The sequence below is a fragment of the Pleuronectes platessa genome, chromosome 4, assembly GCF_947347685.1.
Source record: "Pleuronectes platessa chromosome 4, fPlePla1.1, whole genome shotgun sequence".
NCBI classification, from domain to species: domain Eukaryota; kingdom Metazoa; phylum Chordata; class Actinopteri; order Pleuronectiformes; family Pleuronectidae; genus Pleuronectes; species Pleuronectes platessa.
Window position 1 is genome coordinate 17562928 of NC_070629.1, and position 17750 is coordinate 17580677.

General features: G+C 45.8%; 1 protein-coding gene across 1 annotated transcript; it reads left to right on the plus strand.

The window, feature by feature from the left end:
* The first annotated feature begins 13058 nt into the window (after nucleotides 1-13058).
* tchp (trichoplein, keratin filament binding) lies at nucleotides 13059-17739 on the plus strand. The gene is made up of 13 exons (XM_053421610.1): nucleotides 13059-13169; nucleotides 13516-13710; nucleotides 14416-14626; nucleotides 14706-14762; nucleotides 15108-15176; nucleotides 15546-15719; nucleotides 15805-15917; nucleotides 16005-16071; nucleotides 16154-16326; nucleotides 16418-16499; nucleotides 16582-16767; nucleotides 16923-17066; nucleotides 17169-17739. Exons 2-13 carry the CDS (start codon nucleotides 13520-13522, stop codon nucleotides 17199-17201), a joined length of 1500 nt encoding a protein of 499 aa, XP_053277585.1. The 5' UTR covers nucleotides 13059-13169; nucleotides 13516-13519; the 3' UTR covers nucleotides 17202-17739.
* Nucleotides 17740-17750: the final 11 nt, after the last annotated feature.

Genomic DNA, 17750 nt, shown 5'->3' on the forward strand with positions numbered 1-17750 from the left:
TCAAGTGAGGTTTAAGAATAGGTTAGGGATGTATATATTTGGGTTTAAATTAGGTTATCTTAAATTTGGTAAGGGTTAGGCCAGTAGTAATTAGGAAAATTTAATTGAAATATCCCCAAACGTTAACTATGAACACACACACACACACACACCACACACACACAAACAAAATCAGGTTTTTGAATCCGCTGATTCTATTGACTTCCTCTGCGTTTAATCACACATGATGCTTTACTGACAACTAGTGGACTTGTCTGGATGTAAAGTCACGCTGAGCTGGTGGGAGCCTGGTATTAAGCCTAAAAATATTAAGCCCACTATATTAAATCTATTTATTTTCCAAATTTGAATTATTCAATTTATACTTTGTGAAGGAGCAAACTAGGGTGATGTATGAAAGGATTGGAAACAGATTATACATCATTATGAAACATTGGTCTTATATTATCTTAATGACACAGCGCTCTTTAAATCCATAAACTGTGATTAAAGTTTAATAAATCATTTAGGCTTATATTACATCATAGACCAGTTATGAAAATAATAATAAGAGCCAGTGTTGTGCAAGTTCACTACTCTCATGAACAAGTTCAAAGTTCAGTTCATACAAGTAAACATGAATAGTTCACGTTCATAGTTCACCATTTAAATTCTGAACTAGTTCATATTTCAGTTCATTTCATAGTTTTAAGTTGGACAGTAAGAATGAAAGACTTAACTTGTTAAAGAAAACCTTATCCATCACTACCCCTTGCCTTTACTTTTGGAATCTTTATCAGATCGTGTGTAAAAATCCCTCATATAATAATAAGGTGCATCGGATCTCGGATGTAGTTGCTGAGTCTGCGTCTCTGCTTTCTCTTGCCATCTGTATATGAGACCGAGAGCTGTTGTGTTGCAGGTATGGCCTGCCCCTTTAAGGGACGTTTGTAGTGTGTGACGTAGTGCACCAGGGTATTCTGGGAAAATACGCTAAAAGTGTGTTTATAAGGAGAAGTGACGGAGCACCTAGAGGTGATGTGAGTGTTGCTCCTGCTGTATATCCGAGAAATAAAGTGGCCGCATTCCAAGTAAAGAAACATCTCCTCCTCCTTCTTCACGGAGCGGTCCGGACGGCTGGTTACCGGCCAGACAGCGAGCCAAGATAACCAGTGACAGGGGCGGCTCCTGGTACAGGCGACAGATAAATCATATCATGACGTGACACATGCAATGTAAAACAATACATTAACGTAACACCATCATCCCCTAACCCCGGGACGCACCGGAGGTAGAAGCGCTGTGAAAAGCGCTCCGCCTCCTTTCCTCGCCCATGGTAAATACTTTGGCTGTTCGCACCGGCAGCGTAGTGCCGGGAAGAACCAGGAAGCGCCGCAGCCACACAAACAAGCACATAATCTGCTGTGGGGGGTGGCGGCTACAGGATTGCGTAGGTCAGTCACCTGTGAAGACCAGCATCATTTACCCCTGAACCAGCGCGGAGAAATGATGATGACATGTTATATAAAAATTGTAAATATAAAATTAAATATAAAAATGTTTTATTAAATTAAATATATATTTTTTTAATTAAATTAAATGGGGGGAAAAAAGAAAAAAAACTGCGCGCGCACATTCTGCGCAGAAGCCCATTGCGCACATCCTGCGCAGAAGCCCAATGTGCAGGAATTGCGCGCAACTTTTTTTTTTTTTTATAATTTTTTTTCCTGTTTTTATATTTAATTAATTTAAAAATTAACATAGTGTAAGTTATTTTGCATTAATAGAAGAAGTCCTGCCAATTTTAAGTGTAACATATTGCCAGCTTGAAAATGGGAATGAGTGGGATTGGAACCCAGGTCATTGTTTTAAAGACCAAACACTTTGCAGACTAGGCCACTTTAGCTGATGGTCTCAAGCCGGAACTAAGCACAATAAGTAGATGGAAAAATTATCGTGTGTGTGTGTCGGTGTCTTTTTATGCTGCTTTTGATAAACACTTCAGAGAAAATATTTTCTACTTTACTACATATATCTGACAGCCTTACTTAAAAGTTACTTTTATATCTTTGGCTTTTAGATACTGGATGAAACCTATTGTTAGAGAATAACCCAGTGGGGGGGGAGAAATATTTTTTGAGAGAAGATTCCAGATTCATTCACTATACGGCTCAATAAGGCCGTATAGTGAATGAATACGGCTCAATGAATACGACTCAATAGAGCCGTATAGGTTCATCGCTGATCCATGAAGCTTCCTTCTACCAAGTTGTGTGGTACGGAGCCGAGACACTGGCCAGAGAAGAAAACACTTGGAATACGTTGCTTGTTTGGTCTGCATATGTGTGCCATGAGTGATGGGTAACGTAGTGATAAGTACGGTGGCCCTGAAAGCTCAACGAACGGCAACTTAAGAAAACACATGCAAGTTGACAAAACACCAGCAAAGTAAAAAAACATCTTCATCAATTTCACAACACAACACAACACATTACAGCAACGCGCTGCAAAAACCGGAACGAGCTGCAAATAGAGAAACGCGCAGCAAATACCGGAACGCGTTGCAAAAAGCCAAACGCGCAGCAAGAAGCCAAACGCGCAGCAAGAAGAGGCCACAACACAACGGAAGTGTTTCCAGGGGACAGCTAAAAGTGATGGACACTGCTGCCACAAAAACGTCCAATACACCATAGAAATTCGGTTCCACACAGGGTTCGGCCACCCGCGGCTCTTCGGCCCCTCTGCAGTGGCTGTACAGTACAATGTTGTGCATATGTTTAGCGAACGCTGAACTTAACGAATCAGTTTTCATATTATTAACGTGAACGTAACGATGAACGTGAGTGAACGTCACGTACATTTTTTAAATCATCACCGTATCAGGCCATCATGAAATACCAGGAGTGGGCGAGTGTGTGTGTGTGTGTGTGTGTGTGTACGTGTGTCCCCCGGCGCTCCGACCCCGCCCACTCACTCGGAGAGAGCCACAGTGAGCTCTGATCACGGAAGATGTTCGATCTAGAGACATGTCGTCTTCTCCTGTTAAACTGAATAAACAGCGCTAACAAGCAAGCCCCTGTTTGTGAGGCAATATATTGTCCATAGTGTGCAGGGGTACGAAACCTTTACTATCAAAAGAGCGAGTGGGCGGGGTCGGAGCCCTGGGACCCGGGACCTATATACAGTCTATGCCCGGGACCGGAGCACTCGCTACACACACACAAACACACACACACACACACACACACACACACACACACGCACACACACACACACTCGCCCGCTCCTGGTATTTCATGATGGCCTGATACGGTGATGATTTAAAAAATGTACGTGACGTTCACTCACGTTCATCGTTACGTCCACGTTAATAATATGAAAACTGATTCGTTAAGTTCAGCGTTCGCTAAACATATGCACAACATTGTACTGTACAGCCACTGCAGAGGGGCCGAAGAGCCGCGGGTGCCCGAACCCTGTGTGGAACCGAATTTCTATGGTGTATTGGACGTTTTTGTGGCAGCAGTGTCCATCACTTTTAGCTGTCCCCTGGAAACACTTCCGTTGTGTTGTGGCCTCTTCTTGCTGCGCGTTTGGCTTCTTGCTGCGCGTTTCTCTATTTGCAGCTCGTTCCGGTTTTTGCAGCGCGTTGCTGTAATGTGTTGTGTTGTGTTGTGAAATTGATGAAGATGTTTTTTTACTTTGCTGGTGTTTTGTCAACTTGCATGTGTTTTCTTAAGTTGCCGTTCGTTGAGCTTTCAGGGCCACCGTAGATAAGTCTAGTTAGTTGGTTTCGGTTAGGCTAAATCGCGGACATTTTACGGGCACTGAGCAACGACATGATGAAAGCATTCGATTCAGACAGCGTCTCTCCTGAGGATAAAGTATTGAAATGTCCCGAGAGTCAGTGAACAGGTAGGGGTGGGGCACGTGACAGTCTGGGCCAATGGCTGTAGGGTTTTGTGGGATGCCAGGCTCTCATTGGCTGATGAGTTGGCGTATCAAGGGTGAATGAGGAAGGGGAGTGAAGAATACAGTGGTGGATGAGAGGAGTGTCAGAGTTACGAACAAGAAGCGGGTCATGTTCGCTGGACTTTTAGCCTGGATGCCAGACGAATTTAGCCCCGCCCACAACATTTTTGGTCGGGCAGTTCGGTCTGGAGTCGCTCCGTTGGGAAAAAATTATGCCCGATTGGGCCAATCAGATTGTCAGGGCGGGCTTTATACGATGATTGACAGATGATCAACGGTAACGTAATCAACCACGTCATCAAAGTGCCCTTGGGTTGAATTCGTTTTCAACAAACATGCCTGCCGCTGGCGAGCTGAGATGTGTAGATGCTGCCATTGAGTCTGTTTTAGAAGACATCGACAGCGCATTCATTTTGAAAGAGGAACACAGAACGTGGAGGCGACGCCAAAGCACCGCGCTAATCCCTATCGCCCCGGCGCTTGGCTGTTCACAACGGACACTGAAGCGACGCTGAACCGCCGGGCAGCGCTAATAATATCACCCGTTGATCCAGTAGATCGCTGCACGGATGGTGCCATGAAGATGTCTTCATGGCACTGGAAAACGTAGTGTGGTAAACAAGAGGAAAAATGTCTGCATGGATTAATTGGGTTTGCAATACTCTGCAATATTAGTTGCAATTTATTGCAACAGGGTGTTTAAAGGCAGAAACATCCAGGGATTTAATATTTAGTTTTTCCCACATTATTTTAGTCTCTAGATCATAAAATGCAATACATGTGTCTGTGAACATTAGAAGTGGATGTTGCTTCACAGAGATTTGATCTAGCTGTTAATTTACATTTAATTTAGAAACAGAATTTTTGAAACAAAGTGAATGTGTAGCTCAGTGATGTGGAGTCTCAAGTAATTTGGTGGTTTCCTCAGATTTATTATCTCGCCCACGGAATTATTCCTCTTGCAGTACACGGGAACAGGGTTATGGGACTTTGAAATTGGCCGACAATCAAAATTGTGATTTTGATGAAAAATGTAAATGGAAAGTAGAAATTCGCCTGGGTTCGGGGTCCATTTCTCTGCTCTGCAGACGAGCTGTCAATAGACATGCAAGAGCAGCTTATTGAGCTGAAAGAGTGACAGTAGACTAAAGCATCTGCTTACCAACTCCCCTCTTTCTTCATTCTGAGTAGCAGTGATGCAGGAATACCCTCAGCTTTGCAACATAGCCTTAAAAATGATCCTCCTTTTCGCGTCGACTTATTTGTGCGAGGCAGGCTTTTCAAGACTGACTGTGCTCAAAACTAAATATCGCAACCACTCACAGATCGAGGATGACCTGGAGGATATGTTTGTCAAACATTGCCTCAAGATTTGATGACCTTTCCAAGGCAAAGCAGGCTCATGTCTCACATTGACAGACCTGCAAGATTTTTTCTAAAGATCACAAGAGGCCCATAATAATAACAGTATCCTAATGATAGCAATAATAACACTTATTATTATTATGATAATAATAATAATATAATGATGGTGATAATAATTATGATTATTATAATAAGAAAACATGTAGGCTCACATAGCTGCTAATATTAATAGCCTATTAACAGGCCTACTACTACTGATCATAATCATAATAATAATAACAATAATAATAACCAGAACAGTAATAATAAGTACATGTAATACTTACTACGAATGCAAGGAAATATAAATAAATATTCAAAATACAATTACATAATAGAACAGGATAGAATAGATTGTCTTGTTGTCTTTGTGACGGCCCTGATATCCTCTGGTCAGGGTCAAAAGACAGAGGGTGAATAGATTCATACAAGTGTGTTTGAGCCAAACCACAACGATTAAAAGAAAACCACAAAGAGACAAACAAAGAGACATAATACAACTCAAAAAGAGACAAAACAAAACAGAACACCGTCTCTGAATCTGTGGCTCTGGTTCATGTGTAGGTGTGGGGTGCATCCTTTCATAATCCCAAGTATCTCATAATCCTTCCAAAGTCATGAGCCTGGCATCTTGCTTAAGGTGTATCCTGTCTCTTCCTGTAAGAGTAGTGTTTAACCAGCCACAGGAATCTCTCCTCCTCACTACTTTAAAAACAAATCTTGTTTCTTACTTTACCTAAGGCCTATTGTGCAGTTTATTACTTGGAGTAGCCACACTGCCATTGCTGGTTTGTGGTGTGTGTTTGTGGATGTTTTAATGATGATGCTTGAATAAACTGCTGGATGGGCCAGAGAGAACAGATCAGTTTTAAGTAGCACCATATTCAATTTGCAGTAGTTTTAAGTAGGGTTGGGTATGGCGAGGAGGTTGGTCATCTATTAATCCAAAGGTCGGTGGTTCGATCCCTGTGTGACCTTATGCATGACGCCGAGCCCCAAGTTGCGGTGTGAGTGTTACGCAATGCACAATATGAATGTACATGTATGGTTGAATGATGACCTGTAATGTAAAACACTTTGCAGATCCGAAGAGTGCAGTTCATTTACATGTGTTAAAACTTTAATAAGAAGAATCACATCATTGTGAAGTTTGACGTACTGACGGTTAAGTGACGACTGACTTCAACGTTCTGTTTTCCTTTAATCTGAGCATCTCATATCAAAGGAAAAACAGCACGTTGAAGTCAGTCGTCAGGTTAAGTGACTGACTTCAATGTTCTGTTTTTCCTTTAATCTGAGCAATCTTGTTTTTCCTTTAATCTGAGCAATCTCATATCAAAGGATACAACAGAACTTTGAAGACTGTCGTTACTTAAGCGTCAGTTTTCAGTCAGTTTTCACTCAGTTCTCTTCGGACTACTTGGCTGGTTGCACCTGAACTCGTTTCTTGCACCTGAACTCGTTTCTTTGGATTTGCCCTGAAGACAACTACGATTTATTTGAATCAACATGATCCCAAAACAAAAGAAAAGCGTGGAATTAACTTCGAAGCCAGCTCCTCTTGTGCTGGGAGAGAAGAGGAAGATGTTCCGGTGGCCCCGTGACACTGAACCGGTTGTGTTCTTGGAGGCTTCCTGCTCCTCAAAGAAGCCATGGAACCCAGCTGATCAGAAGGACCAGAAGAGGCGACGTATTCCATCCAAGCCCGTGGTCTTTCTCGGCGCTGCCTCCTACGAGGATCAGCCGCAGGTGGACATCACCTTTGGCGCTGCCTCCTACGAGGATCAGCCGCAGGTGGACATCACCTTTGGCGCTGCCTCCTACGAGGATCTGCCGCAGGTGGAATTAACTTCCAAGCCAGCTCCTCTTGTGCTAGGAGAGAAGAGGAAGATGTTCCGGTGGCCCTGTGACACTGAACCGGTTGTGTTCTTGGAGGCTTCCTGCTCCTCAAAGAAGCCATGGAACCCAGCTGATCAGAAGGACCAGAAGAGGCGACGCATTCCATCCAAGCCCGTGGTCTTTCTCGGCGCTGCCTCCTACGAGGATCAGCCGCAGGTGGACATCACCTTTGGCGCTGCCTCCTACGAGGATCTGCCGCAGGTGGACATCACCTTTGGCGCTGCCTCCTACGAGGATCTGCCGCAGGTGGAATTAACTTCCAAGCCAGCTCCTCTTGTGCTAGGAGAGAAGAGGAAGATGTTCCGGTGGCCCCGTGACACTGAACCGGTTGTGTTCTTGGAGGCTTCCTGCTCCTCAAAGAAGCCATGGAACCCAGCTGATCAGAAGGACCAGAAGAGGCGACGTATTCCATCCAAGCCCGTGGTCTTTCTCGGCGCTGCCTCCTACGAGGATCAGCCGCAGGTGGACATCACCTTTGGCGCTGCCTCCTACGAGGATCAGCCGCAGGTGGACATCACCTTTGGCGCTGCCTCCTACGAGGATCTGCCGCAGGTGGAATTAACTTCCAAGCCAGCTCCTCTTGTGCTAGGAGAGAAGAGGAAGATGTTCCGGTGGCCCCGTGACACTGAACCGGTTGTGTTCTTGGAGGCTTCCTGCTCTTCAAAGAAGCCATGGAACCCAGCTGATCAGAAGGACCAGAAGAGGCGACGCATTCCATCCAAGCCCGTGGTCTTTCTCGGCGCTGCCTCCTACGAGGATCAGCCGCAGGTGGACATCACCTTTGGCGCTGCCTCCTACGAGGATCTGCCGCAGGTGGACATCACCTTTGGCGCTGCCTCCTACGAGGATCTGCCGCAGGTGGAATTAACTTCCAAGCCAGCTCCTCTTGTGCTAGGAGAGAAGAGGAAGATGTTCCGGTGGCCCCGTGACACTGAACCGGTTGTGTTCTTGGAGGCTTCCTGCTCCTCAAAGAAGCCATGGAACCCAGCTGATCAGAAGGAGCAGAAGAGGCGACATATTCCATCCAAGCCCGTGGTCTTTCTCGGCGCTGCCTCCTACGAGGATCAGCCGCAGGTGGACATCACCTTTGGCGCTGCCTCCTACGAGGATCTGCCGCAGGTGGACATCACCTTTGGCGCTGCCTCCTACGAGGATCTGCCGCAGGTGGAATTAACTTCCAAGCCAGCTCCTCTTGTGCTAGGAGAGAAGAGGAAGATGTTCCGGTGGCCCCGTGACACTGAACCGGTTGTGTTCTTGGAGGCTTCCTGCTCCTCAAAGAAGCCATGGAACCTGGGTTGAGAAAGAACCATTATTGAATAATAAATAAATATAAATATAATTTATTAAATTTTTAGGACTGCAAAGCAGCACTGCGGGCCCGAGCACATGCATTTTGAAGCGTTGCATCGTTTTGCCAAAAAATAAATAAATAATGACTGAGAAAATATTGACACATAGAGCTGTTCAGGCTTGGACTCTGATCATGAGACAGAAGTTTGGTAATGATAGGACAATGCACAGTGGAGTTATGACAACATCGTCTCCTTTAGCGAAGGATGAACCTTCGCCGTACATCAATGTTTATGGTTTGGGGAAATGTCCAATTCTGAGATAGAGAAAGAGAGAGAGAGAGATACGTCACCTTTGCAAGAAATAAATACTCCTGTGATCTTTGAACACTGACACTGCAGGAGTTTAGTTGATTGTTTACGGCTCAGCATCAAAGGATTCATGGTCCAGAACATCATTTTTTTTAATCAAACTTTGACGCCATGCCACGGACACAACGTGTGACGAAAAATCAATCTTTTAATAACTTTTTATCTCCATCTTGTTGTGATGACACTCATCTCAATTTGAAAACTGTCAGTGCTCGGGCCCTAATAAATAGTTAAAAAAGTAATAATAATTGTCTGTATGGGCCTAACAATAGCCTAACCTTGACATGTCAGGCCTATCAATAACAATATGCTATGTATCTATCTATATATGGTGGTGTAGTTGAGGGTGGCGGTGGAGGGCGGCGGGTGGGTGGGGGGGCCCCAACTACCCCTAACCAGCTTTGGGGGGGCCCAGCTTGCAGAGTCGGAGTGGGAGCAGGAAGTGTAGCATGCATCAGTGGCCCAGGTCCAGTGTGGTTGTGGCAGTGCTGGTGTGGTTGGTGAGGCATTGTCGGGGGCTCAGAGCCAGAGAGGCCCAGCGAGGCGGGCTCATTAACAACAGGACGTACCCCTGAACCTCTAAACCCAGCTCAACCCCAACCCAACACCGGGGCTTTAACAGCCCCGGTGTTGTGGTTGGAGCCTCGCCACAACCAGAGCTGAGCTGTGCATGACGACTCCCCCCCCCCCCCCCGTTTCAATCAGTCCAGAGAGAGTGTCACCAAAAACACCTGCCGCCACAAAGCACAGACACATATATCAAGGTTGTACAGACCGACAATAAAGTTTTTACATTTCTGCACCAGACATGATTCGACAGAACCAGTGAGCTGAATTTGCTGAGTCGCGGTTAGTAGTAGACTTGATGAACGACGAAGACGCCTGCTCACTGTCTCTCTGTTCTCATTCATGCCGTATATCAGTTACATGTGTGCCTTTATGACAGACAGACTGACAGGGCAGTAACTCACTACTGTGCCAGAGTCAGAGCTCTTTCTGCTGCCGTCATTGACTGCAGGTCGAAGGACAGAGGATGATGTCATGGAGCGTTTATTTCTGTTGGCTGCCCTCCACGTTGTCTTCCTAAAGCTCTGTCTCACCTTATGGGGCCGGCATGTGGCCCCATGAGGCCATGTCTGCTCAGCTCTGTGGAGACACTGGGGCTATAAGCCATGATTCCACAATCCAAACTCCAAACTTTTAAAGTTCTGTTGCTATCCTGTACTTCAATGGCACCTGTTTTAGCGCCCCGGCGCTTGGCTGTTCACAACGGACACTGAAGCGACGCTGAAGCGCCGGGCAGCGCTAATAATATCACCCGTTGATCCAGTAGATCGCTGCACGGCTTTGTGCCAGTCACACCGGAGGCTGAAGCACCGCGCTGCGCCAAGGCTGCCTCGCGGTGCTTCAGCCTCCGGTGTGACCGGCACAAAGTTTTAACATGGGAGTGGATGGGAGCCAGCTGTTATTTAAGGCTTGGTGCTGCGCTGAAGCGTCCGGTGTGAACCCGGTGTAAAGGCCAATGTATGCTTCTCCGTTTTGACGGACACGGACAGATAGGACCACCTCTCCAACGTGGAACGCCCTCTCCGTGCCTCTCCGAGGCTCCTCGGAGAGCTTTTCGTGCAGCTCTCATTTTTCTAACTACACGTCGAAATGACGGACAGCCCACGGATAGCACTTGGCTGTGATTGGTCCGCTAACGCCAGCATTTCGGAATGGAAACTTCCTGTTCCATTCCCTACATCACAATAAACCAAAATCACAACTACGACTCTATGATTAATGTGACAAGTGTGTTAAGCCAGCGGCGTTGTCCGGCTGACGGTGGCTGGTTAGAGCACTTACAGCATGTGTGTACGGTCACATACGGTTATAACGAACTTTCATAACGGGGGTAGCGGGCTAGCCACCATGCTAACTGCGGTGGGAACAGCGCAAAAACCCGCTGACTTTAATCCCACGGCTCTCATGACACTGTTTCTCAAACACCGTCCGGTTAGAAGCAAACACTTGGTAGTAGCTAGTATCGGGTGTCCGTGCTGACTGTGTGTGGAAGCTGGGGGGAGCTAGCTGCCTCCGTGTAGCTTCAAGCTGTTGCAGCTGTTGAATTAGCAACGCAGTTTGGAAACAAGACCGGGGAACCGCTGCGCTAAGACACGATAACAAAAGCATTTTGACCCGCTGGGTGTCACTTTATTCAGCAAAAACTGTCGCGTCATCAACATCCTTTTTCTGTTAGTTGCCATCGTTCACTGTGTGTGAGGAGCCGGGAGGACGTAAATAAACCAGCGTGGACTTCTTCTATATACCTCATGAGGTAGGCTTGTCTAAACTCGACTTCCGTTTCGCCATCTACTGTTCTGGCGGTGAATTGTTTTCACAACAAAAAGGTTTGTAGAACTATAAATCAAAAAGGGTCCGTCCGATCCGTCCGTCCGTCATTCCGAAACGGACTCGGAGAAGCATACTGAGGCCTTAAGGCCAATGTATGCTTCTGCGTTTTGACGGACACGGACAGATAGGACCGCCCTCTCCAACGTGGAACGCCCTCTGCGTGCCTCTCCGAGGCTCCTCGGAGAGCTTTTCGTGCCGCGCTCATTTTTCTAACTATACGTCGAAATGACGGACAGCCCACGGATAGCACTTGGCTGTGATTGGTCCGCTAACGCCAGCATTTCGGAATGGAAACTTCCTGTTCCATTCCCTACATCACAATAAACCAAAATCACAACTACGACTCTATGATTAATGTGACAAGTGTGTTAAGCCAGCGGCGTTGTCCGGCTGACGGTGGCTGGTTAGAGCACTTACAGCATGTGTGTACTGTATACACACGGTTATAACGAACTTTGATAACGGGGGTAGCGGGCTAGCCACCATGCTAACTGCGGTGGGAACAGCGCAAAAACCCGCTGACTTTAATCCCACGGTTCTCATGACACTGTTTCTCAAACACCGTCAGGTTAGAAGCAAACACTTGGTAGTAGTTAGTATCGGGTGTCCCTGCTGACTGTGTGTGGAAGCTGGGGGGAGCTAGCTGCCTCCGTGTAGCTTCAAGCTGTTGCAGCTGTTGAATTAGCAACGCAGTTTGGAAACAAGACCGGGGAACCGCTGCGTTAAGACACGATAACATAAGCATTTTGACCCGCTGGGTGTTACTTTATTTCAGCAAAAACTGTCGCGTCGTCAACATCCTTTTTCTGTTAGTTGCCATCGTTCCCTGTGTGTGAGGAGCCGGGAGGACGTAAATAAACCAGCGTGGACTTCTTCTATATACCTCATGAGGTAGGCAGGTCTAAGCTCGACTTCCGTTTCGCCATCTACCGTTCTGGCGGTGAATTGTTTTCACAAGAAAAAGGCTCGTAGAACTATAAATCAAAAAGGGTCCGTCCGATCCGTCCGTCCGTCATTCCGAAACGGACTCGGAGAAGCATACTGAGGCCTTTAGTAAATAACTCACAATGCGTTGCTTAGCATACGTCACATACTACGTTGCTCTGATTGGTTGTGGGTCTATCCAATTGAGCGAAAAAGAATTTTACTTCCTGGTCAGTTGAAACACGCCCCATAATCACAGCCCAATGGAGCGGTCTCAGACTCACATTCTGACTAGAATTGTGAGTCTGACAACGTCAGGCTACTGGACTTTAATAAAGTTACACATAAAGAGAGAAGTTTCCTGTCGTCTATACGCGAGGACGCTACAATATGAACGTGTTCACCGTTCATATTCATTATTTGTCATTGAGTTGCGTTCAGTTCATGTTCTCATAAAAGTGAACGTGTTCAATGTGCGCGTTCTTTTGCGTTCGTTCATGCACAACACTGATAAGAGCTTTGGGGTATTTTTATTATTATTATGGGGAAGAACATTTGTGTTTAACAAATAAATACATCACATTATCGATACTCAGCACTGCTTTATTTTCCTATTAGATTAATTTATGTCTTAGGCTCTCACTATTAATGTGTCATTATAAATTCTACTTGGTGATTCTACAGAAAAAAATATATAGATTTTTAAAATTTTGCACCGACATTTGAAGGCAGATATTTTCGCGTTTTCGTCCCGGTTTTCTCTTAATTTTGACCTTAACCTCGCCCCTTAGCGTGGGTGTAACTAGGAAGTGAGGTCGGTTACTAGGGGAAACTGGGGGAAAGAGCAGAGGCGAGTTCTCTGCGTTGAGACTCGAACCATCGAGTGAATCGAACAAACATCGAGTGACGGCAGCAGACTTCACGTCCAGCAAGGTGAGTCCGTGATATTTACCGAGTCATGAAAGCCTCGACTCGGCTCCGTCAGTGATGACTAGCGAGTGAGCGGCGGGACGCTTTGTTCGTGTGTTTTTCATTAGAGTAAACAAGTCAAATGCACAACAACACGTGTAAAACAAGCAGCGACATAACATATACTGGATAATATCTAGTGTGTGTGTGTGTGTGTGTGTGTGTGTGAGTGAGTGGTTTCTATCCTCGACCTCACACACACACAGCTAGCGCCTGGTTCAGACGCTGCAGGTGGCCATTATACATCATGCAGCTCTGGTCAGGAGAAAGCAGAGGTTATTTCTACTGCTCTTGATTCGTCATGATTCAGGTCTATGGCTCTGCCGACCCTCTCGGCCCATGTACCCGGCCGCTCCCGTGCGCTGGCCAGTCAGATGGCCCGGCAGCGGGAGCAGGAGGCCCGGTGTCGGCAGCAGTGGGAGCAGCATGCCCGGTACTTCAGAGAGCAGAGTGTCTGCAGCCAGAGGCAGGCGGCGTGGAGCTCCGGCCAGTCCCACCAGCGGAGGTAACTCATCCACCAGTGCTGCACAGCACCAACAGGCTCACACCAGTCTGGAGCATCAGCGATAAAAACCATCCAGAGGTGCAAAGCAACAGAGAGTCACAGTACAGAAATGGTTATTCTAGATTATTCACACAAAACTAATTACACCTTACAAAAGGGGTCTTTCAACCAATTATCTTAAATCAATGAATCAATCAAATTGTATTTGTATAGCCCAAATTCACAATTCACAATTTGTCTCACAGGGCTTTAACAATGTGCAACATCCTCTTTCCTTGACCCTCAACAAGAGTAAGGAAAAACTACAACAAAAACTATTAAACAGGGGGGGGGGATCTAGAAACCTCAGAGAGAGCCACATGTGAGGGATCTCTGTACCAGGACGGACAGTGCAGTAGATGTTGCATGTAACTGGGCACATTAGCAAAATAACAGTGTTTACAACATTGATTAGAAAAAGAAATAGAATCATATAAGTACGGTATTAGTGCACTACTCATTACCTCCTTTACAGCATTTGGGTGCTTGTTGATTGTTCTTTAGGTGTGTAGAGCAATAGTCTTCCTTTAAATCCGTTGATAGTCTGTTTATGTGCTGTGATTTAATATGTGCATGTGTGTCTGCCAGTTTCATCATCAGCAACGGATGAAAGGGAAAAATGTCAGCGAAAGAAAACACACGTTTTTTCACTCTCCTTTTCCCCAGTATGTCGTCATACCACAAACAGAGAGTGAAGGAGGAGAAACAGGCCAGCCTGGAGCGGCGCAGGAACCTGCTGAGGGCCATGCTTCAAAAGGAACAAGAGCAGCTGGAGGCCGAGCTCAGAGAAGTGGTACCTGACAGGGCAACACTGGCAAGTCAGCTGGTGCAAAAAGCCGAGGAGCTTCGCACAGCCAGAGATGAAAGAAGGAAAAAGGTAGCTGCATTGTTTTAGCTGCATATTTCTTTTACAACACAGTGTATAATCCCTGTTATTTCTGTTTCTTTATCCCTAGCTTGCACAAGAGCTGTTGAGGGAGCACTGGAAGAAAAACAACCCAGAGTTGCGAGAGGTAGTCAATTTTTAACTATTAACGCAAAAGTGACACGTGCCAAACCGGTTACCTCAATGTCTGACTATTGATGAGAAAGAGAAATGGCCTAAAGGAATCTAGTGACCATCCTATACGTCTGAAGAACACAGCAAGTGGAGAAAACAGACACTTTTTTTCAAGATGTCCATTTGATCTGGAAACGAATAGGTCTAGTGATGCAGCTATTCCATGACTTTCTGTTAACCTGAGCGCAGTGTCGACTCGGGAGAATAAAATGTCCGGGTGTCCCTTCCGCCAGGGGTCAGGTTCATAAGTATCTCTGTCGCGCCTGTGTCAGAACTTGTTCTTTTAATCCGTCCACAGGTCGAGTCAGCATTACATAAAGATCATGTTGTCAGCCAATGGCAGGAGCAGATATCTGAGAAGACACAGGTAGGAAATTCATCACAGCTCTTTTAGAACAGTGTCAGGATAAGATGTGTTTTTTCACCTCCAGGAGTTTGTGTGCAATATTCCATTTTAATCAAACCAAAAAGTGAATAAATTGTTCCCCAGTTCTCTGAAGTATTACCTTCACCAGGCCAGCGGTGACACAGAGGACCCACAAGTCATTAAACTATCATTATCCTTTTATGTGACTGATTTAGGTAACAAATTCATTTTTAATTAAACAGCGCCCATGTCATCTGTGACCACAGTATCAGGTCTGAGATCTACTCAGGTTAATCCCCTCAACCTGCTACATAATTTAGAAAGTTTGGACACCCACTGTAAATGACCCATCTCTTTTTATACATGCAGCAAGAAGTGGCAGAGCAGGAGGAGACGAGGCGCTTCGAAACGGAGTATGAACGCACCCGGAAAGAGGCTTTGGAGCGGATTAGACAGGTGGAGGAGAAAAGGAAAGCAGAGGAGCACAAGAGAGGAGAAGACCTTTTCAAACAGATGGAAGAACTGAAGCTGAGGGAAGAAGAGGTATAAAGATCTTGGACTACATTTTCCTCTGTGAGAAGGGATTTTGGAGGTTAAGCATCATCCTCCCTCTCTCTCTCTCTCTCAGGCCTCTCGTCTAAAGAAGGAGCAAGAGGCTCTGCTGGTGCAGCAGTGGGAGCTGGAGAACTTGGAGGAGGAGAGAAGGAAGGTGGAGGAAAGACGAAAGAAGTCTGAGATGGGGTAAGGGAAGATCTTTCAGTAGATGACTCATCGCAAGTGTGCTCATACAGGTGAGGTCTTAGATTCATTGAATTCATGTTCCACCAGGTATTTCTTGATCCGTCAATATCGAGCTCAGTTAAAGAGAAGAGCGCAGCAAGTGCAGGAGGAACTGGTAAGTTTAGTGAGTGTACTCCAGATATGTATATATATTTCGGGGTTTAGACATCTTCTTTGAATACCTCTGTGCCTTCCAGGAGGCCGACCGTAAGATCCTGTCAGCCTTGCTGGAAGGAGAGCACGAGGACAGGAGAATGGAGAGCACACGAAGGGAGAGGGCTGTCGCCGATGCTGCCTGGATGAAACAAGTGATTGAAGAGCAACTTCAGTTGGAGCAAGAACGGGAGGCGGAGTTTGACATCTTGCACAGGTGAGCAGCAAGACTCAAGCAATCTCTGACTCCGCAGGCAGGGACCCCTGTTTCCCTTCAAATATAAACCACTGGACTTTATCCATTTTAGAGAAGAAGCTCAGCGTGTATGGGAGAAACGAGAGGCCGAGTGGGAGAAGGAGAGGAAAGCCAGAGAAAGGCTCATGCATGAGGTAAAGTGGTAAAAGACTGAAAAGACTCTGACGCGTGACGATTTGATGACAGACTAACTTTCCTGTATTTTTTCTTGGAAAGGTGCTTGTGGGCCGACAGCAGCAGCTGGAGCAGAAGGTGCAGAAGAACCGCGAGGCTCAGGAAGAGTTACTGATGAGACGAGAAGAGTTGATCCAGGAGCTGGAGCTGGAGAAGGACATCAGACGTCAGGAGAAGGACAGTGAAGAGGGTCGCAGGACAGCAAGGACACAAGAGTTAAATGCTCAGGTTGGTTCATACTGCAGTGGTACCTTTTATCATCGAGAACTTAAAACAATTTGGAGTTCCGACAGTAGCTCAGCTCACAACTCACAGCACAACTCAGGACAAGATGTAATTTGTAATATAACAGGCCTAAAGCTGTTTGTGTGTTTGCACTGTAGGTGGAGCAGCAGCGTCAAGAGCATTGGGAGGAGCAGTGCCAGAAAGAGCAGGACGAGGAGAGAGACAGGGAGGCCCTGCGAATCCAAGAGGAGGATCTGAGGCTGGAGATGCTGAGGATCGCCAAGAAAGGCTACCAGGAGAAGGTAACAATAAAATAACAATGATTTTGAATGTTGATATTCCAAATGTCTAAATGCTCTTTTACGTTATCGGTACTAAAATAGCTTGGAAACTGTCTCTTTTAGGTTCACAGCAGACCTCGATCCGCCTGGACATGAGCAACGTGAGAGTATGAAGTTAAAACAGATTTGTATATTGTGTATTTTTCAAGATGTTAATATCCTTAAAGGATTTGTTCAAATTGTTTTCTATGTGTGTCTTAAAACAAAACTCAAATGCCAAAATGAAAACACTAACAGTAAATGCTGACATTGGGCGAGAGGCGTGGTACCTCGATGCCAGCGTATCACAGAGACAACCATTCACGTGTGTTCACACCTATTGGCTCCATATAAACTAAGCACCAGAGAGGAGAAGGTGAACAACTTTATCAATCTGTAACTGTTTTGATAAACGCATCATGCTCGTATAAAAAAGGAAATCTCTCCTTGAATGTCTTATAGAGAAGTGAACCAATCACGTAGATTGTGGGGCCATTGTTCCATCTTGATGTTAACAATCCAGGGCCGGTTGTTTGCATTTGTAGCGAAGAACAAATTTTCATTTGCACTTTTGGAGCTCTTCAAGGAATATATATATTTTATATCCTTAATTTTTTTGACTTTTGATAAATAAAACGACAATGTTCCAAACAAATCAGTCCAGTG